This window comes from Pleurodeles waltl, chromosome 4_1 (assembly GCF_031143425.1).
Source record: "Pleurodeles waltl isolate 20211129_DDA chromosome 4_1, aPleWal1.hap1.20221129, whole genome shotgun sequence".
Lineage (NCBI taxonomy): Eukaryota > Metazoa > Chordata > Amphibia > Caudata > Salamandridae > Pleurodeles > Pleurodeles waltl.
In genome coordinates this window covers 886637947-886659867 of record NC_090442.1, presented here as the reverse complement: position 1 = coordinate 886659867, position 21921 = coordinate 886637947, and the positions used below count along the sequence as shown (strand labels likewise).

Here is a 21921-nt window from a genome sequence, read left to right as displayed (position 1 = left end):
CCACATTACGACTGCAGCAGTTGCTCTGCGGTCGGACCACTAGCACGAACTTGGTGGTCCCAGTGGCCCTAATATGCCAGGGCAGCACTGCTTTATTACAACTTCATTCTCTGCCTGCAATTTCATGGTGGTAGCACTGCCATGAAAGGCTGGCGGAGAACAGGTGCAGCCCCAGTGAGGCCCCTGCACTGCCCATGCACTTGGTACGGGTCGTGCAGGCCCCGCCCCTGCCAGCACCGTCGCAATATTCAATGTCTGCTTTGCAGACAGTGAACATTGCGAGGGTGCTGGTGCACCCTGCGCACTATAGCATTGCCGCCGGCTTGATTACGAGCCGGAGACAATGCTGTGGGCCTTTTTCCGCCGGGCCAGTGGACGCAAACTGAGGTTTCCACCCGCTGACCCGGCTGGAAACTCGAAAAGGGCCCGGCAGGGAGGCAGCCACAACTGCGGCAACCTCCCCATCGGGATTTCGGCGGACGGGCTTTTCCGTCCCCTGAAATTGTAATAACCCCCTAAGTGGAGAAGCAGCAGGGGTGTAGCTTCGGTGGGGGAGGGGATTGTTTGGGGTTTTACACCCCTCCCCGAATAAATGTATTTTCTGGTGAATAGTTTGGTACAGGTGCTTTCAGACGGGAATGGTGAGGATTCCTCAGGATTTGTTACATACACACAGACAAAAATATAACACACAAACTCTCTGTTTTAAAAAATGTTGGCTACCTTAGAAAATGTTGTGTTTTCTCTCACTTAATATACCCCTACCAATCCACATTGCTCTCACTTTCCACTGCTGCCTAAATCCCTCTCATGCGCCCTACTTGTAGTATAATGCATTTTAACATTATGGGGGTTATTCCAACTTTGGAGGAGGTGTTAATCCGTCCCAAAAGTGACGGAAAAGTGACGGATTTACCACCAGCCGTATTACGAGTCCATTATATCCTATGGAACTCGTAATACGGCTGGTGGTATATCCGTCACTTTACCGTCACTTTTGGGACGGATTAACACCTCCTCCAAAGTTGGAATAACCCCCTATATGTCTGAATGATTGTTGGAAAATCTGAACCCACCACTCCCCCACAATCTTACAGTCCAAGCTAGGCCCCTGGGAAGCAGTGTTGTAATTTGTTGACCAGGAAATAAAACAAAGAAACAGGAACAACATTTGGAATTTTAACCTGTTTTGTTATCGTTTTCTCATTGTTAACAGCTGTGTCTGGGTATTCTTCGATTTGGTTTTGTCGCTATCTATCTTACGGAGCCTCTGGTACGAGGCTTTACCACAGCTGCCGCAGTGCATGTCTTCTCATCACAACTCAAGTATCTGTTGGGCATCAAAACAAAGAGATACAGTGGTACTCTTTCTGTTGTCTATGTAAGTAGTGGTTCTCATTGAATATTATACACTTTTGTTTAACCGGTAGACTGCATTTGTGGACAATCACCACATTATACAACTCATTTTGTATTTCAGTCTTTGATTGTATAAGTCAAAAGCCCACGTGCATATCACTCTGTATGACTAGCCAAGCCTTCCCAGATTATGAGGGAGGGAATAATGGAAAACGAGCCAATTGTATCTGGGAACTCATTTATCTGAGTAGTGTTGGCAGAGAAGTGTATGGTATGGATGAGATAAGAACCAAAGCATATCAATGTCTGTCAGCTAGTGGTTTTCCAACACAATACGCTTGAATATATGCGTTATCTTTTTCAGTTTTGATTCAGTACCACTGAGTAGCAGCGCCTTGACACAAGTTATTATGTGATGGTTCCTTAAAAGGGACTCCTAAGCATGTTGTTGTGGGAACCCTGGCTATCTAAATGTTATGCTGGTATAGGTAACCTTCCAACTGCACATAAGGATGGAAACAGACAAGATGAAACGCTCTGCATTTGTAAATGCTTGTTCAAACATTGACTTTGTAACATCCTTCTTTTTCACTCCTGTTAGAAGAACAGGCCCTCCCTAAGTACAGTCAATTGCACTCAAACCTTGGGCTGAGCAGAGTTCCAGACAAGAATCACTGCTGGAACTCTGTTCTCATATGTTGCCACGTATTTTCAAGCCTAGAGATGTTAAAAGGGGAGTGGTTCCATTCATAAACCTCAAAACATTCTAATATTTTCAAACTAACCACCAGTTTTTGTGCAAGGGGGAGTTGGTGAGGGCAGAAGTAGAGGACCTGGTAAGGACTCATCTTAATACCTTTCTTTTTTTTGCTTTGCTTGTCATGTGTATCTTCTGGACCCAACCCTCTTGAACCAGTGGACATTTAACCTATGGTCATTATTTCATAGAGCAGCGCTGAGGGTGGATTCTCCCCCCCCAAAAAAAGAATACCATCAGGTTACTTGTCGTAAAATTAAAGAAATACTACCACCTCCAAAACTTTCCAGCAGTATAGAAGCCTGCCTTGTTAATACTTACTAATGTATTTATTAAAAACACTTAAAACTATTTTTGAACTCATTTGTCATTATGTTATATTTTAGTGTATAAACAAATAGTTTGTAATAGAATGATATTCGATTTCTAATGGGAAATGTTTCACAATCATGCAAAAGTAGAAAAATGTAGTTCTGCACCATATTAATAGAAATGTATTAACGGCTATGCCACTTAAAGTTAATGCAACATGAATACTAATTACATTTTATTCATGTTGAATTTATAATTTGCGTATTGAAATGTGTTTTATTTGTATGATTTAATGTGCTTTTTTAAATTCATTTGCATTAGCCTAAGTGAGGCCTGTTGGGCCCTATATCCGTGACTGTGCATAAAGTGTCTAGTCATCTTGTTAACTTGAATCTTTCTTTCAGATTTCGTTCTCATGAGAATGCTACCTTAGTAATAGATGTCTATTATTCTGCACATAGAGAGCCTAGGAAGTTGTCCTTGAGTACAGAGCATTCAGGACTGTGGACTGGCAACATAGAAAAGTGTTATAATTAGTATTGAATGCACTGATGGGAATGTCTTCTACCTGTTAGTAATGGGAATCCACACCAATGTTGCAGTCTGAGTCGCAAGATTGTTTTTTTATTGGACATTACATTTTCTATGCCATGTGGAGTGATGGATTGACGAATCATCTTGCCCTTTGAACTTTATTATATAGTTCTTCGAATGATTCTGGAGCAGACTTCTTTGAGCTCCTATTGCTTGTTCTTTCTCTAACTTTTACTATTAACTGAACCCCTTAGACTCTCAGAGGCTGAATACTCTTAAAATGCCTTGCTGAGACATATAGGTTTCCCCCTTGACTCGAAGAGGAAGATTGTTGACTGAGCTTCTGAAATGCTGATGCCTTCCGTTTTTACTTACCTTATGCCAGCTTTAGTTAATGATTTGTTGTGCAAGATTTCCTTTATCCAAATTCTTTTTACCCTTTTTCTCTTTTGTCCGCTTGTATTCAGCCCAGAACATTAATTCCTGACTGGGTAATCTGTAGGGTCTCCCTTGCCCAAACTAGCTGAACCTAGATGATTTAAATTGCCTTACTGATTATTAGAACTGAGCAACGGTTGTTTTCCGTGCATCTTCTGATGTTCTGTATTGTTTTTCTAAAGAGTTTTAGTTCTTTAATGTTAGTCCACCTGAACTTATTTTGTCACCTTGGGCAATCCCTGTTAATTTTGTATCTTTATGTAAGGAAATGGCTCCCTGTTGCAATTACCCCCTACTTTTTGCCTGATACTGATGCTGACTTGACTGAGAAGTGTGCTGGGACCCTGCTAACCAGGCCCCAGCACCAGTGTTCTTTCACCTAAAATGTACCATTGTCTCCACAATTGGCACAACCCTGGCACCCAGGTAAGTCCCTTGTAACTGGTACCCCTGGTACCAAGGGACCTGATGCCAGGGAAGGTCTCTAAGGGCTGCAGCATGTCTTATGCCACCCTAGGGACCCCTCACTCAGCACAGACACACTGCTTGCCAGCTTGTGTGTGCTGGTGGGGAGAAAATGACTAAGTCGACATGGCACTCCCATGCCAACCTCACACTGCCTGTGGTATAGGTAAGTCACACCTCTAGCAGGCCTTACAGCCCTAAGGCAGGGTGCACTATACCACGGGTGAGGGCATAGGGGCATGAGCACTATGCCCCTACAGTGTCTAAACAAAACCTTAGACATTGTAAGTGCAGGGTAGCCATAAGAGTATATGGTCTGGGAGTCTGTCAAAAACGAACTCCACAGCTCCATAATGGCTACACTGAATACTAGGAAGTTTGGTATCAAACTTCTCAGAATAATAAACCCACACTGATGCCAGTGTTGGATTTATTAAAAAATGCACACAGAGGGCATCTTAGAGATGCCCCCTGTATTTTACCCAATTGTTCAGTGCAGGACTGACTGGTCTGTGCCAGCCTGCTGCTGAGAGACGAGTTTCTGGCCCCATGATGTGAGAGCCTTTGTGCTGTCTGAGGACAGAAACAAAGCCTGCTCTGGGTGGAGGTGCTTCACCCCCCCCCCCTGCAGGAACTGTAACACCTAGCAGTGAGCCTCAAAGGCTCAGGCTTTGTGTTACAATGCCCCAGGGCACTCCAGCTAGTGGAGATGCCCGCCCCCTGGACACAGCCCCCACGTTTGGCAGCAAGTCCGGGAGTGATAATGAGAAAAACAAGGAGGAGTCACCCACCAGTCAGGACAGCCCCTAAGGTGTCCTGAGCTGAGGTGACCCCTGCCTTTAGAAATCCTCCATCTTGATTTTGGAGGATTCCCCCAATAGGAATAGGGATGTGCCCCCCTCCCCTCAGGGAGGAGGCACAAAGAGGGTGTAGCCACCCTCAAGGACAGTAGCCATTTGCTACTGCCCTTCCAGACCTAAACACACCCCTAAATTCAGTATTTAGGGGCTCCCCAGAACCTAGGAAACTAGATTCCTGCAACCTAAGACGAAGAAGGACTGCTAAGCTGAAAAACCCTGCAGAGAAGACGGAGACACCAACTGCTTTGGCCCCAGCTCTACCGGCCTGTCTCCCCACTTCTAAAGACACTGCTCCAGCGACGTGTTCCACAAGGACCAGCGACCTCTGAAGCCTCAGAGGACTGCCCTGCATCTAGAAGGACCAAGAACTCCAGAGGACAGCGGCTCTGTTCCACAAAGACTGCAACTTTGCAACAGAGAAGCAACTTTGAAACAACACACGTTTCCCGCCGGAAGCGTGAGACTTAGCACTCTGCACCCGACGCCCCTGGCTCGACTTGTGGAGAACAAACACCACAGGGAGGACTCCCCGGCGACTACGAGACCGTGAGTAGCCAGAGTTGACCCCCCTGAACCCCCACAGCGACGCCTGCAGAGGGAATCCAGAGGCTCCCCCTGACCGCGACTGCCTGCTTCAAAGACCTGACGCCTGGTAAGGACACTGCACCCGCAGCCCCCAGGACCTGAAGGATCCAACCTCCAGTGCAGGAGCGACCCCCAGGTGGCCCTCTCCCTTGCCCAGGTGGTGGCTACCCCGAGGAGCCCCCCCTCGCCTGCCTGCATCGCTGAAGAGACCCCTAGGTCTCCCATTGGATTACATTGCAAACCCGACGCCTGTTTGCACACTGCACCCGGCCGCCCCTATGCCGCTGAGGGTGTACTTTTTGTTCCTGACTTGTGTCCCCCCCCGGTGCCCTACAAAACCCCCCCTGGTCTGCCCTCCGAAGACGCGGGTACTGACCTGCTGGCAGACTGGAACCGGGGCACCCCCTTCTCCATTGAAGCCTATGCGTTTTGGGCACCACTTTGACCTCTGCACCTGACCGGCCCTGAGCTGCTGGTGTGGTAACTTTGGGGTTGCCCTGAACCCCCAACGGTGGGCTACCTTGGACCCAACTTTGAACCCTGTAGGTGGTTTACTTACCTGCAAAAACTAACAAACACTTACCTCCCCCAGGAACTGTTGAAAATTGCACTGTGTCTAGTTTTAAAATAGATTATTGCCATTTGTGTGAAAACTGTATATGCTATTTTGCTAATTCAAAGTTCCTAAGTGAAATACCTTTCATTTAAAGTATTGTTTGTAAATCTTAACCCTGTGGTTCTTAAAATAAAGTAAGAAAATATATTTTTCTCTATAAAAACCTATTGGCCTGGAATTGTCCTCGAGTGTGTGTTCCTCATTTATTGCCTGTGTGTGTACAACAAATGCTTAACACTACCCTCTGATAAGCCTACTGCTCGACCACACTACCACAAAATAGAGCATTAGAATTATCTCTTTTTGCCACTATCTTACCTCTAAGGGGAACCCTTGGACTCTGTGCATGCTATTTCTTACTTTGAAATAGTACATACAGAGCCAACTTCCTACACTTTATAATTTTGTTTTGAGATTTGTCTACCTGACTTTGAGTTTGAGCATGTAATGAAACCCTTTAACTTTGTTTCAGACTGGAGTTTTCCTTATGTGGCTACATTGGTCATACTTTGTAGTCAAATTGGTTTGTTATGAAATTTAATGACTTGTTCTCCACACCCTTATGCTAGGTCCAAAGGTTAATTGACCTTGTAAGGCATTGAATCCTGCAAAGAGAGAAGTGTGTTAACAGATGTTACTATGTTCTTGAGCCATTCTTGATTGAACACCCATTGATCAAGACTTAGGTTTTAAGGTCAGATTCTTAATAATATCGCAAATGGCTTAATCGCTACTGCTTACTTGACATTGGGAGGAAACCGAAAGGGGTAATCATCCACAGCACAATGCATCATTAGCATGTAGTTGCCAATCTTGCTGAAAGACTCGGATGCTTTGGCAAGGTGTGGCACTTTTATGACCAGTTTAGTAGATGGAAAGCCATTATACAGAGATTGACTGAAGTCTTTTTTTGCTTGGCTAGCTATTCTATAGGCAGCAAATCCTTCTTTGCTTGACATGTCCTCTACGATAAGGTAGAGGCAAATACATTTTCTGTCCCTTTTTTTTTTTCCATTTACCTTACTGGGCTACATATTTTGATTTTTCCATCGCTACCCTCAGTGAATGCCTTCTGATTTTGTTTGGGTCACATAAAGAAAACAGAAACTATTTGTGTTTCATCAATTTAAATTGTATTCATAAACTAACTGTTCTACATGGTTACTTATTACATTGTGTTACACAAATCCTGAGTGGCAAAGAAAAACAAACATTGTGATTATCACTTCACAGATAGAATGCAGTTCAAATTACAGATTAATGTATTTACTTAGATCACTTCATAAACTGACACACTGATATATTTAATCATTGGACGGCATTAATTTGTATCATAGGTCCCATTGTATGTATGTATATATATATATATATATATATACACTATATATATATATATATATATATATATATATATATATAGTATGTATGCAGATGTGCAGATTGTAAAATGCCATTTGATACCAATGTGGCGTGTGTGGATGGGTCATGACCTCTGCTGGGTGCACCAACCTTAAATATCTCTCTCTACATTAACTTTGTGTGGATCTTTTGATGAGAGTGGCAAAAGGGAATCTCTATTGCTGCAACAACATATTCAATTCATCAGTACTTTAGATTTTAGAGTCAATAAAGTAGTTTAAAATATTTTCCTTATGAAGATTCTTTAGTTTATTAATCAAAAATACCAATATACAGTAACACACATAGTGTCCTGAATCTGTCCCTACTCTGTCGACCCTGTCCTCTAAAATGCAATATATCTCATGTAATGCAGTTCTTAGTCTGAGAAAGTTTTAGAATAGAGTGTCAGTCTGTTACATTTCACAGTACTGTCACAGTTGTCAGTCTCATGTGCTTCCAGCTATCAGGCTTGATATGAAACAAATGATCAACTCTTCTAAGACTCAATACAAACTAGCAGTGGAATAAATAACCCTGTTGTGCCTAAAGATTCTGTCTAGAAAGCTCTCACGGTGTTGTTCGGACACAGTCTACTCTCTACAGCCTAATTCTTTATTATCTATATTTATATATTCACCGTGGTCTGCATGGGTGGCTCGGGAGGCAGCCTTTGTCTCTCGGACTCTCGGATTCTCTCCACTATGGATAAGAATTCTCAGCATCACACCGCACCGGTGTATAGCAATGTCGAAGGAGACCCCCTAACTCGCCCTAGGGCACCTTATATAACACTTTGAATGATACAATGTAAAATGTTCAATGTAGTTTAAACAATACATCTTCTTGTTCAGTGATGGGGTTTGCTACTTTCATCCAGTTTCTCGTCCACTTTATTTATCTGGAAGAGCAATTTCGTGTGTATATATATATATATATATATATATATATATATATATATAACAACCACGTAATTCACACCGTTAATGTAAATGTTAATGTTTCTAGTTTAGCTGTGGGTACTTTTAATAAGCCTCAGCACATTCCAAAGCAGTTTAGTAGTTGGGTAAAAGTGTAAGTAGTACAGCTTCCATTGTTTTAAAAACTCGATGCTGTTGTATAAAAGAAACCGTTCAGAAAAAAAAATACCAGCATGCTTTGCAAGCATGGGTTAAGTAGAGTTCAGAGCATACTTTAAGCATTCAAGCAATAGCGTTTTTTTCAGGCCTAGCAGTTAATTCTTATGTTAATGGTTCATGCTTATGAATCTTTTTCTATGGAGGCCTTATCACCTACGAGGGAGGAAGCCTTGAGTGAGACATGATGCCCCTTCCCTCCCTCAACAATGGAAAGAAAGAACATATTATACCTTGGGCATCTGCATATTTGATTTACGCTGTGGTATTTGTTCATGTGTACTTTTTTAACAAGAGATATTTTACCAAGACCAGTATTCAGGTTGCAAGGCGTTAAATATGTGCAGTCTGATAAACTGACATTGAACAGTTTTTGTTACAATTAGGAGAGTTGTTTGCCGGTGTAAACTAATTGCTGCAGTCACTCTGTAAAGCAGTAAAACATGTTTTTCTCATGCTCGTTTTGCTCTACTGTGGATATTCACTCGGAATTGGCCTTTGCCTTGTATTAATAAATGTGAGAACATGTGCAAGAATTATTTTCACAACCTTGGGATAAACACTCAGACCATATAGAAGCCAGTTAACCATAATGCTCCAAAACGGCCACCAAAGGCTCATCAGATTTATCCCACGAGTATCTTACTTTTAATAAAATCTGTTCCAATGATGTTTCTCTACTCACAGCATCGAGCCATGCATGTGCATTCTGCTATTCTGGGTTTTTCCAGTGCTGAAGTTTCATTTATGACAAGCTAAACACTTCTTCTAAAACTGAGAAAGCAGTAATGTCTCCAAAGCTCTAATCTCTGTGCTCAAATTCACCAGATATTGTCCTGTCTAATACTGTTTTTTTCACAAACAAAAGATAAAAGGAGATTAAAGAGGCTTTAAATTGAAAGGTTTACTAAAGGTTGCGCTGAACTTCACCAACAGCTGTTTTCTATTGTACTTTTATATATTTCCAATACTTTAATTCATAAATAGTATCAAACGTACAAATTATAAAACTCTGTTTACTTTGGGAGAAGGCTATTTTTAATCAAATACTGTTTGAAAGGATCAATAGTTGCCAATTGATCTGTTTCATTGATTTGTTACAGAGTATAATTGCAGTATTTTCAAATATCAAACAAACCAACATTGCTACGCTCATCACTGGAATGATATGTGTGATCTTGCTACTTGCAGCCAAGGAGATTAATCAACGATTCAAGCATAAATTGCCGGTTCCTATCCCTATGGAGATCATAGTGGTAAGCATTGTGTTAATCATATTGTTGAAAACAAGGTGTGATGTGGAGGGCAGAGAGAGGGGAGCTATGACCTACAACCTAAGCGCACAGTGGCGCACACCAGTATTATTTTTGTCACTTTCAAAGGTTTGCTGAGTAATAATTGAAATAGAAGATACATTTCTACCCTGCGCTTTGAGAAGATTTTCTTAAAATGCCTTGTGTCTAGTTACGTTCAGTGTAAATGGAGCACTTAAGAGGTAATGAACCATGCTCCAGATTTTGAACAAAGTTGGAAGAGAATAAATTAATCTGAAGCAAATGAGAACTCCATTTTAAAAAGCCTACTCTAGTGAAAAAGTTTAATTCTGTTGAGACTTAAGTGCATAATGCTGCCTTCGGGCACACGTGCCTAGGGTTTAGCGTTGCTCTTTAAACAACAAAAAATAAACGCATAGCATCATGAGAGTTCCATTTTTGGTGGTAGGTTTACAGATCTGAGGTTATTTTGACGCTGCTGTTGAAAGTTGTCAAGCTCCGCGTTGCAGAATGGTCATGTTCAGATCCCACAAAGGCCCTTGTGTGTAAAGGAAGCCCAGAAGAATGCTCATTTCACACCTCATCCATTCCCTACCAAATATTCTATCCCCGTACTTCCCATACTTGCCCAATCCTGCAGTTTTTGTTTCCTCTGCCTTGTCAGTTTCCTTTTCATTTATCTCTCTCTCTCTCTCTCTCTCTCTCTCTCTCTCTCTCTCTCTCTCTCTCTCTCTCTCTCTCTCTCTCTCTCTCTCTCTCTCTCTCTCTCTCTCTCTCTTAGAGTGGTCTGACACTCCTCCTATAAACACCCACTGTGCTAATTTTTTAAAGAGGTCAGGTGGCTCAATTTCAACTTTTTTGCCTCCCTTGGAATTCTTAAGACAGGAACGGCACATGGAGTGCTAAACATTTGTACACTGTATGTACAGTTAAAGATAAATCTCACAGTATAGTTACAATATGTACATTCAATTCAGACCTCCTCACTTTCCCTAGAGAAAGGACTGCTGAAGATCCTATCACTCTGAAAGAGGTTTCTTTGGTAATCCATTATTTGGTTATAAATAAGTGTGCTGCATAAACACCTTCAAGGAATCTTTATTAAAGATGAGTAGTGCAGGAGAGACCAGGCAGAGCACACCCACAGCTCCCTGCAGCTGTCCACCATTACCCACAGTCACTGCAATCCATGCCCTCATACAGACTCACATTTACACTATATACTGGGCAAACCTCCATCCAATTTTGAGCATCACATTACTTTTCCAACTGCAAGAACATACCATACACCTTCCCCTATAGACAAAACCATACGCATACTGCTCTGTACTTTCATTTTCCATAGCTGCACAACTACTAAATCACAAAAGTATAATGCTAAATCACCTTACAACTAACCTACAGCAAAATTATCAAACCAACTCAGAAACTGCTTCTGTCAACCTTTCTCAGCACAGGAGGATGTTGCCTAAAATCTGTTAGAAGCATCTTACTCCTCACTCAGTCACTCGCTACATGCAAATGTCAAAGCCTACTCCCAAATACTTGTTTATCTAAAACTTCCAATATGTCCAGATTCCAAAACACATAGGAACTCTCATTGGCACCAGTATCTTTTTTCCCTATGCAAAGTTCCACCACACATTGACGCCCAACTTATATTCCATAACCTACCATCCTTGACCATTACAGTTTTAGAAAAAAAATCATCAATTCTAATTGGTTCTGGCCACCCTTTTCTTTAAAAGTTGGAACTCTTTCCAAATTGTAATCATATTAGTGCTGTGGGCTACCATATACTAAATTGTCACCCTGGAAAATCATTGACCTAGGAGCTTCATCAAACATTTACTTTCTTTAGGCATTGATACATTGAAGTGCCATTGGTTACTCTAAAAAGGTATCCTTCTGTATTGGTAAATCATTTTTGGACTCTCAAAAGCTGTTAAGTAGTTGGAATGATCACCCACTTCAGTTTCTTGATAGGCACTTAGCAGACCAAGAGGGGTGAAAATGGAAGCGCCTGCCACTGATAACAGCATCTCATGAATATTTAGTAATGAGTTGCTGTCCACCCATATGCATCTGTTAAAACTCCTCAGAGTAAGATGCAGTCTCAATTTACCAAACCTTTTTTGAGAAATTTCTTCTGAAGCTAAGCAAGAAGAGAACTGGTCCAATGATCCCCTTCCTACAACGGTCAATCAACAATATCTTCAAATTGTACCAGTTCATCAGAGGCACTTAAGGCCTAACTGGAACAGCATCTTTTTAATATTATCCAGTATTTAAAACCAGTGCCATTCCCCCCATTCATTATTTCCAAGTACCCTCCAACCCATCCCGATCTTTATCAATCCCATTAACTATGGCGTTGGCCCGTGTATCTGACCTTATGCCCACGGTGTCCTCATTGGTCCAACTAAAATTCTTGTCCACGTGTAATTTGGTCTTCCTTGTCTAACCTGAATATTAATATGTGCACAAAAAATGTACAAGCACAATCCTGTGACAGATATGCTCACCAGGCCTAATATCGGTAGTCCACAACTTCTGGCTACCTCATAAACTGGTGACTAAATCCTTTCCTAATTTGCTGTACCACACAGGTGTCTACCTTACTGTGACTTTCTTGTAATTTAGGATGACAAAACAACGGTATTACTCTTTGCACCTCCTCTCACCCTCTCCCACACTGAGAGCGGCATTGGGACTAAATCCAAATAAATCTTCTTCACTTTCCCCTCCATCATCCATATGAATTTGCCCACCCCTATTTCTACAAATATTTTCGAAATGTCCTCTCTTTTGACATCTGTTGCATATTTTATCAACTGCTGGGCAACTTTTAGAATTCCCTATCTGATTGGATCTGCCACATGAGGTACGGCTACCCCAAACCACATGGCGGACGCGTAGTCCAGGAGCTTGCAACACCACTCCTGCCAACCGTCATTATCTTGGGGTGATCGGGGACCCCTGGCCAGAGGAAGTCAACGGGGGCATAGCAGAGGCACGACAGGTCACCCCCTTTGACAAGCGACAGGCGGTGGGCCTCAGTGCAATAAGCCAGTTGGTGAAGGAACAGGCTCAGCCAGAGGAACTCCATGCTGGCAGACCTGGGGCCCAGATGGTTAAGGGAGGGAACTCAAGGGTTGATTCAGTGGAGGCAGTGCAGCAGCTGCATGGGCCTCTGTGTCGCTAGATGCCAGTGACTGCCCGGGCCCCAATAGATGTACCCGGGACACGGCACAGCTAGTTCCACCCATAAGGGACAGCTTACAGTGAACAACCGCCACTCTGGGATAAAATAGCCTATATAAGGCCCGGGTACCCCTCACCCCACTGCAGCTCCACCCCAGCCAAGTGGGCTCCTTCCGTGCATCTCGGCCCCTCGGGGGCCCAAAAAATAAACACATAAAAAGTAGGAAGGCCTCCTCCTTCAGAGAGTCCAGAGTGGCATCCTGCTTGGTGCCTGGTCTGGGGAGTGTGGAATAGCAGGCCACATCACTGTGGAACCCCTCAGAGACAGAGGGAGGAGAGAGGCCCCCAGGGGCCTGAACAGAGGCTTGTGTCAAATGACTATGCAAAGGGCTGCTCGTGCTGCCCTACCTGATTCTTGCCCCAGACTGGGTGAGCGGGCCCAGACTGGAGGGAGGTGAACAGCTGTCCCACCCCTTTGCAACTCCATGGGCTCCCTTGCCCTCTCAGGACTGAAGGATACTCCCTTCCATTGGCATTCACCAAGGAGAGCCGGTAGGTCTACCTTCCACTACCTTGAGGCTCACACATGGGGAGTGGGGCAGACCAAGTCAAAGAAAACAGAGGTGACTTCTGCGGGATCCCCGGAGGGCCACTCAGAGAAAGCAGAGACAAGACCCTGAAGGGACAAACTAGACAACATTGGCAGCCATCAAGACATTGGAAACAAAGGTGGATGCAGTCACAGAGGAAATCAATATTCTCCGGCATGATCATAAGAAGCTCTCAGAACTGGTCACCCTCACAGAGAGGTCCTTTGCTGATCCACAGCCCCAGGCGCCTGACTTTTTAAAGCGGCCATGCAATCTCAAGGAGAGGATGCAATTCTTAGAAACTAGAGCCAAGGATGCAAAGGGGAGGGCCAGGCTCAGCAATATCTGCATAACATATCCGCATGGTTCTGAGGGCCATAATATTGTGAATAATCTGGAGCAATGGTTGAAGGGACTGGCCCCAAAGGGAGATCTCAATCCACTCTTTTCTATTCAGCGTGCTCATCAGGAGCTGACGAGAACCCCCCCTGCCTTGAGCTCCACTGCGTCTAATTGTGGCCTAACTTCTCCACTTCAAGGACCGCATTGCAATCCTCAAGGCAACTCCGTGAGCCATCCCCATTCTCAGTGACAAGCAACAGATTCTCCTGTTTCCAGACTATACCCTAGCAGTTCAACACCAACCAGCCTCCTTCTTGGGGTTTTAATGTAAACTATGTGACTTAGGCCTACAATATGCTCTCATCTTCTCCTTCAAACTAAGTTATTTGAGACAAAAAAATCCTCCTTCTTCATGGAGCCATCCGAAACCTGAAACTGGCTTGAGACCACGATATCAGGAGCATACAAGCCAGGAGACCAACAGGGGCCTTCAGCCAACTGATACTACCAGGGACCTAGCTGTGGATCACCCCTGGAAACTTCTAAACTTCTTTCTTGACACTACCCCTCACTTTAGAGGTCTTGGACATGTGGTTTGGGCTAGCTTTCATGACTTCAGTTTGCCCACTTCCCCAGTGATCAGCTGAGGAGAAGTTGGACTCCTCATGAGAACAGCAGTGAGAAGACCACAGCTTTGGACCAATGACCTCTCATTCTTATACCCTGCTATCCTGGAACATCCGCGGGATTCATTCCCCTACCAAACAATATTGGGTTCATGCGTTTCTCAAGCGCAAAGGGATACACATTGCTCTCTTACAAGAGGGAACCTGGAGGGAACTTGACTACAAAAGAGGTAGAGGGGTCGGTGTACACTACTAATTACTCAGCATTTGCTAGGGGTCCCTTAATACGGGTACAGGTTGGAACCCGATGAAGGCATTGTCACAAGAAATAGCCCAAGAAGGCAGATTCGTTCTTTTTGAGGCAGGCCTGAACAGCAGTCATATACTGATAGGTATCAGATATGCCCAAACATAGAGCAATCTCAATATCTGTAATGTCCGTCTCTCAGCCTGAACAAGTGACTATCCCATATCTTCAGGGAGGAGGTTTTACTGCAGTGCTGGATCCCAACACAGACCTGTCCCATGTACTTCTCCACACAGCTCAATATCTACAGCTGTGGCTGCAACAGTGAGCCCTGACAGATACCTGGTGCCAACAAAACCCAGGGGTCTATTATTCTTTATACTTTCCAGTCCACAAAGTCTACGCTCTGCTTGACCGCCTAGTCAGCTCCCATGCTTTCTGCCTCTTCATAGCATCCCCTGACTAACTGTGCAGGGGAATCTCCAACTATAACCCCTTGTGTTTGGTTTACATTGGAGACGGAGGGCACCGCCATCCGAATCTGGCGATTCCAGGTATCTACTTTCAAGGACCCACAGCTCTGGGATGCCCTAGCTAGCAAAATCCAAAACTGCATAGAGCGCAATGAAGGCACGGCCTCTTCTCCAGCCTTAGAATGGAAGGCCTTTAAAGCAGTAATTCAGGGTGAACGTATTTAGACATTGCTCAGGATCTGCCCCACCATTCTACGTGACCTAGCTGCGGTTGAGCATAAATACATAGACATGGAGAGGTGAGTGTTTATGTCCTCTAATTTTCTGTAGTCCCTTTATGCTGTCAGAGAAAATGATGCCCAGCCATTGGAGTGGATTATGTGGCATTTGCTGCTAGGGTTCACTCGTAAGGGATATGTTCAAGCAGGCTGTTGGTGTGGTTGGCTAGCAGGGAGACTAAGTTGCCTTTGACAGCCTGGCTGCAGGCCCATGACCGCAGCCTCCTAGCACACAAAAGATGCACACATGAAGCCTTCACATCTTACTAAACTGACCTATAGATGCCAACACTTACTGCCCCCCCCCCCTTGCGGTGGCTGTGAGGTTTCTGGGACTCATACACCTTCCCAGACTATACCGGATGGACTGGAAGGACCTCGACGCCCCCCTCACAACACACAAGGAAGAAGTAGCGATAACGGCCTCGCCTACCTGTAAATCCCAGATGGATGGGCTACAGAAATAATTCTGTAAAGCATTTCAAGGAGCATTGGCACCACAGCTGCTAAAACAATATGAGGCAGCGCTAGACTTGGACGCCTCTCTGCCACAGTGAGAGAGTCTTCCATGATCTCACTAATGTAACCTGCGAATTATCTCCTGGATATCATGCCCTATCGCACCACAGCAATATTGAATATTGATTATAGAATTTTAAGCACTATTTTAGCCCACATGGTGCAGTAAATATGCAACAACTAATACATAAAGATCAGAATGGGTTTGTCCCGGGGAGGAATACCTCTGTGTATCTGCCGCCTCTATCTCAATACGGAGGTGACCCAAACCAAGTGGCCCAACGTGATGGCAGTAGTGCTGGATAACCACAGAGCATTTGACTTGCTCAACTGGGATTTCTTATTTGCGGTCCCTGGGAAGGGTTGACTTTGGCCCCTACATAATGACTTTATTCTGCTTGCTCTATGTTTCCCGCACTGCACACACTCGGTTTGGGGGGTAACCTATCTGACTTCATCCAGGTCGGTTGAGAAGCCAGGTAGCATTGCCCCCTTTCGCCCCTTCTCTTTGCCCTGGTAATTGAATCCCTTGCAGCTAGGGCCAAGGGGGAGGAGCGGGGTATCACTCTGCCAGATGTTCCAACAGCCGTCTCTCTGTATGCAGATGATGTCCTTCTCTACTTAAAGGATGTTATCTCCAACCGGGCACCCATAGCCATACTCTTGACTGAGTTCAGTGCAGTGTCAAGACTTTTCTTTAGTTGGATGCTTGTTCTTGCTGATGGCAGGGGTAACCCCACGTGACTCCTACACCTGTGCTCTCGACCCTCCCAGGGGCCCTCTCTTCTCCTGCGGGTGGCCCTTTCTTGCTACACCAAAGCATTTGCTTAACTAATGTCTTCCATCCCCATGCCCCAGAAGTCTCATTGCTCTGCTCTCCAGCCAACAAATGCAGCTGTAGAAGTCAGGACTAACCAGTGTGCAGGACCTGTTTCAGAATGGCCAATAAATGACGTTTGAGACCCTCAGTGACCAATGAGCCCTCCCCAAAGGCCAGTTTCTCTTATTTGCTGCCCTAAAAGGGACATAGGGGATAATGGGCAGCCAGCGAGACAGAAACAAACCAACTTTTGTAAACGTTACACACTATGGGCAAGAGTCAGAGGCTGATTAGCTGGATAAAGAAAGTCCTAATCGTTCACACTCAGATGTCATTGCACCTCTTGCGGGACAGCTATTAGGCAGAATTTGAGAGACCACTTCACATTAGAAAGTGGGGTTGGGCCCTGCTATACCTGTGAAAGGTGTCCTGCAACAGTTGGCTGAAACTGATCCAGTTCTATATTTTGCACAGGGTATATCTCTGTCTGTTCCGGCTTACTTGAATCTTCCCTACAGCTGTGGATACCTGGTGCAACACCCCGCGAGCTGATCTGAGGCACATATTGTGGAACTACTGGACCTCGATTTTATCCTGTAGGGAGAGGATCACAGGCATTTTTAGATCGGAGGTGGGGGCCTTAGGCATTTACACATCACCACGCTAAAACAAAATAAGGAGGAGTTTCCTAGACATGTACCCCATGATAGCCAAGAAGTTAGTCACATCCCAGTGGAAGCTCCCAACCCCACCTCAACTAGAACACTGGCAGAGCACATTCATCTGAAGGGTGACGGCAGAGCAGGTGGCTTTACACTGTGAAGAAGCCCGGGGAACGCACTCAATGGCCCAAGATTGGGTGACACTACTTTCTTGGTTTACTGAGGCCCTCCTCTGTTCCCTTCTCTGATTCCGCAGTGACAGAATCTAGTCCCGCTCACCAGGATCAGTAAAAATGATCCTGCCAGAGTCGAACACGCCTCTTCACTTGTTGCCGTCCTTCACCGTCACAACTAAACGTGGGGTAAGTCAAATGCCTCATCCATTCCTTCACGAGGGCAGTTCACCCACGGCTCGTGTGGACCGACAGGCCATTTGCTTCTTTCCACATGCCAAACTATCCTATTTCCTGCTGTTCCCCACTAGGCCCTCCATATTCCCTCTGAATGAACAATGACATTCTGTTTTGTTGGCATTTTCTTCCAAATGGCTGGCATAAATTATAGTGACATATTTTTGTACAACAGAAGAGAGTGAAATCCTGTACACAACATTTGTAATTTCTCTATATACATGTAAAAAATGCTTAAAAATAAAAAATGATTAAAGCTGCCACATCTGTAACAATTCCCTTTACATTAGCTCTATTTGCTGAACATGTAGTTGTTACTATTCAGCTTGTTACGGTTTCAATTTGTGATCAATACTTGATATCAAAGCATGGATGCAAACGTATTTTGTGGACATAGCATTCTGGCTGCTGCATGTCTCTTGCTATGTTAATAGTAGCAAAGTGGAATTAAATGATATGCCCATGTTTCCCCACAGTCTTTCTCCTACCTTGTGACTATTGGATTTGCCCTCTATCCCCCTCCTCCAAGTAAAATTTTCTATTAACAGTGTTTATCTCTTGACCAGAAAATGTTTCCATTTCCCGGTCAGGATATTTTAAAGTAAATGTATCCTCCACATCGTTCAGCTTTGGCAAATGTCTAAATTCTCTTGGTCTCTCAATGCTTCAATCAAAAACGTTTTCTCAGCACTGACAATATGTGCCCGATAAAACATACACATACTGCACAAATTTGGGTTATTAGTTGTGAAGGATGTGAGTTCTTTACAGCTAATAAATCTGTAGTTGTCTTTTCACTGGGACCCAAGTACCTCATTGTAGCACTTCGTTCTTCCAGGGTAACGAAGCAAAGTAGTCTAAGGCTAACTCAGGGGGGTGGTAGTGTGAGCTGGTAAACCCCAGCTCACGGGTACACAACAAAAGCACTCAGTAAATCGTTGTGCATTAAGTGCCTTTCCTTTTTAAAAAGAAAAGGTACTTCTGTTACACACACACACACCACTAAAATACTATGCATTAAATACAAATATGTACAGTCAAGTAGATGGAAATACCTTTGGTGATACCCTTATGTCATGTTCCACCCCTAGTGGCTCCTTAACTATATACCCAAAATACCTCTCCACTTACACTAGATTCAACGTCACAATGTAAGGGGGTATTATCAACTTGCTTTGTAATGGTGTCACCACATCAGTAAACAAAAAAACACATGCTATCATTTTACCATTGCACCAACTTTACCCCATTTTAATCAGTGGGAACAGTACTAACATGCATAATGTGTTATAGCGCACCATTAACGTCATTTGGGGGTGATGTCAGCATTCAGAAGCATTTGTTGTATTGAGAAACATTGTATTATCCATTATATAATTACCATTATGGATAAAGCCTTGACTTCAACAACATGTGTCTTATGGTTTTTCTTCTCCCTTTATTTCCTACTTATGCAGCTTTAGGATCAGCCATTAGAAGGCCCTAGCAGTCCAGATCCTCTGTACAACAGTAAAAGCTCCAAGAGCACTTAAAATGAAAGCAAAGGTCTCCCGGGGTCAGTGGGTCAGTTTCCTGGGAGAGGTAGAGTTTGTTTTTATGACATATCAAGGGGACTGCTGCTCATGATGCAGCCCCCCCAAAACATTCTTGAAGAGTCATTGGTGGGGCCCCTGTCATTTTAGGGGCAATAAAAGAGAGACTATTCTCATTTAATCCCTGGGGAGCGCAGGTTGGTGGGGGAGTTATGGAATGCTTCATTCAAGCAGCAATGAATAATTAATAAGCGCCGTGGCCACTCTTAATTTGTCATCCTGGTGCACCGGTCCCACCTGTGAAACCCACAGCCTCACTTACTTTTTGGGGGGCTGTGGGGAGAGCCCCAAGACCCCTGTAGCCGTCTTGCAGTGCCCACACAGCACGGAAGATGGCGCACCTCTTTGTCTGCTGCTGCCCAGCGAGAGCAGTTTCCCTTCTGCACCAGCCCACAAGCAGTACACTTCCCCTGCCTGTGAGGAGCACAGAAACAGAGACAAGAGGTCGACCTGCCCCCCTCTCTCAGACACGGGGTGGGCAACTCTCCAAGCCCTGGACATGCTTCTGTCCCAGGGGATGTGGTCCTAGCGCCCTCTTATGATACTCTGCCCACCAGAGAACATGGAGTCCCCAGGAAGCAAAAACTGTTTGTGGTCGAGGCTCATGCGCACATCCTCATCATTATTAATAAATCAATGTCTTTGTGCTGAACCCCAGGCCTTGGCCCTCCCTAGAGGAATCTTGTGACCGGGTCCCTGCCATGAAAGGGCTGGCAGAAAGTGGGGTTTTAATTAGCCAGTTCAGCGCCATCATCCCTGCCATTAAAGGGCTTGCAGAAAGTGGGGTTGTAATTAGCCAGTTCAGCGCCACCCTGGTTGGTTACAACTCCAACTGCGGTCAGCCCCTCGGGAACCTTGTTCCCATCGGAGACAGCGATCCGACCACCAGGGTTGTAATCTGGTAGTCTGACCGCCAGGATTGCAGTGGCATGACCGCCACCGTGAGTCTGGCGGTCCTAGGTCTGCCAGACTCCTTAATCAGGCATTTAGTTTGCTTTCCTTCTCTGGTTTACTGTCTTCAACCCACTAGACTGCGGGCTTAAATGAGGGCCAGTTGTCCACGACATCCCCCAAAGGCACCACCCAAAACTTGCTACCATGCACAGAGAACATGACAGCGATGCCCTTTGTCTTTTTTTTCTGCACCCTGTATAGCTTTTTCTAGATTCCTCAAAACAGAGATTAACTTTCCATAATGTATTGTTCTTTCTTTTAAAGATGTTTTGTTAATGATCTGCTCCGTAATATGAAGGAAAATGTCCATGCAACATTTACTTATTATAAAACTATATCATCATAAAACGACTTTTAGGTTCACTGGTCCTCATCTAAAGCATAATGTAATGTGTTTGTAGGTGATCATTTCGACTGGTGTTTCGGCTGCGCTGAATTTGTCAGGAAACTATAAAGTAGAGGTTGTTGGGAGCATCCCCACTGGGTAAGAGAAGATATTCTTTGAACGTTTTGATTTTTTTTGTTTTTTATGCGGTGTGATTTATTGTCTTATGTTGGGCTCTTTTTGTTATTGTTCAGTCGTTTAAACATGCAATTTGCAATGCAGCAAAAAGTGTTTTTTTCATGTCAATGAAAATATATTGACCTTTGTACCCCAGTCATAAATCATCACTACCTGAAGAGATTCCTTAGTCGTTCCTGAGGGTGTGCTAAGCACTCTCAGCTGAGATCCGCTCCACGCTTCCAGCTTAGACCCAATTTCACAATAGGACTACAATGCAAATTGGAACGGTTTTGCACTGCACAAAGAGCAATTCGAACTCTTTTATGCATGCCCAGCCCCTCTAGGGCCTAGAATCCCTCACCAGTGCATTCTCCAGCTAGTCTCTGTGTGTGTTTTTACAGCTATATCACCGAAGAACCCGATGGCGGATGAATATATACATCTTCCCTGTTTGAGAGTTCTAGGACTTTGGTACACAGAAGTAAAAACATTTTTGAGTGTTTTGGAAAGGTAATCCTGAAGACGGAATAGCTTGTTTGTTCAAAGAGTAGACAATTTTTGCAACTGCCCTGCCAGACACGCCCTAACTTTAGAGGTGCCCTCGGTGCCTAACCTGCTGCATAATCTCGCCCTTTGCTGCCAATAGGACTTCATTCTACACATTCTCAGAAAGTGATACCCAAGGCTTGGGTAGAGGATGTGGGGTTGCAGCCATAGCTGCCGACTTTGGAACTGAGTAAGCAGGTTTGAATCTCAACATCGACACAGCATCCTGTGATTCTGGGCACATCACTTAATCTCCCCGTGCCTAAATGCCTAAAAAATAAATCTGACTTTGTGTAACGTAACTGGTGCACATCTATAGCACTCCAATGCCCTTATGCCGAGTTTCTGCTATAAAACTGAAAAAAAAAAAAAAAAAAAAAGCCCATGTATGATGTTGATTGCTGTTTCGAACAATGGCA

At 44.3% G+C, this 21921-nt stretch overlaps 1 protein-coding gene across 1 annotated transcript in view; it reads left to right on the top strand.

Annotated features, from left to right (window-relative positions):
- The window catches only part of SLC26A5 (solute carrier family 26 member 5), a 365888-nt gene that overhangs the window by 163929 nt on the left and 180038 nt on the right, over positions 1-21921 (top strand). The window contains exons 6-8 of the mRNA XM_069229639.1: positions 1217-1381; positions 9564-9716; positions 20853-20935. Of these exons, the coding sequence (XP_069085740.1) occupies positions 1217-1381; positions 9564-9716; positions 20853-20935 (401 nt within the window). The remainder of the gene's footprint in view (positions 1-1216; positions 1382-9563; positions 9717-20852; positions 20936-21921) is intronic.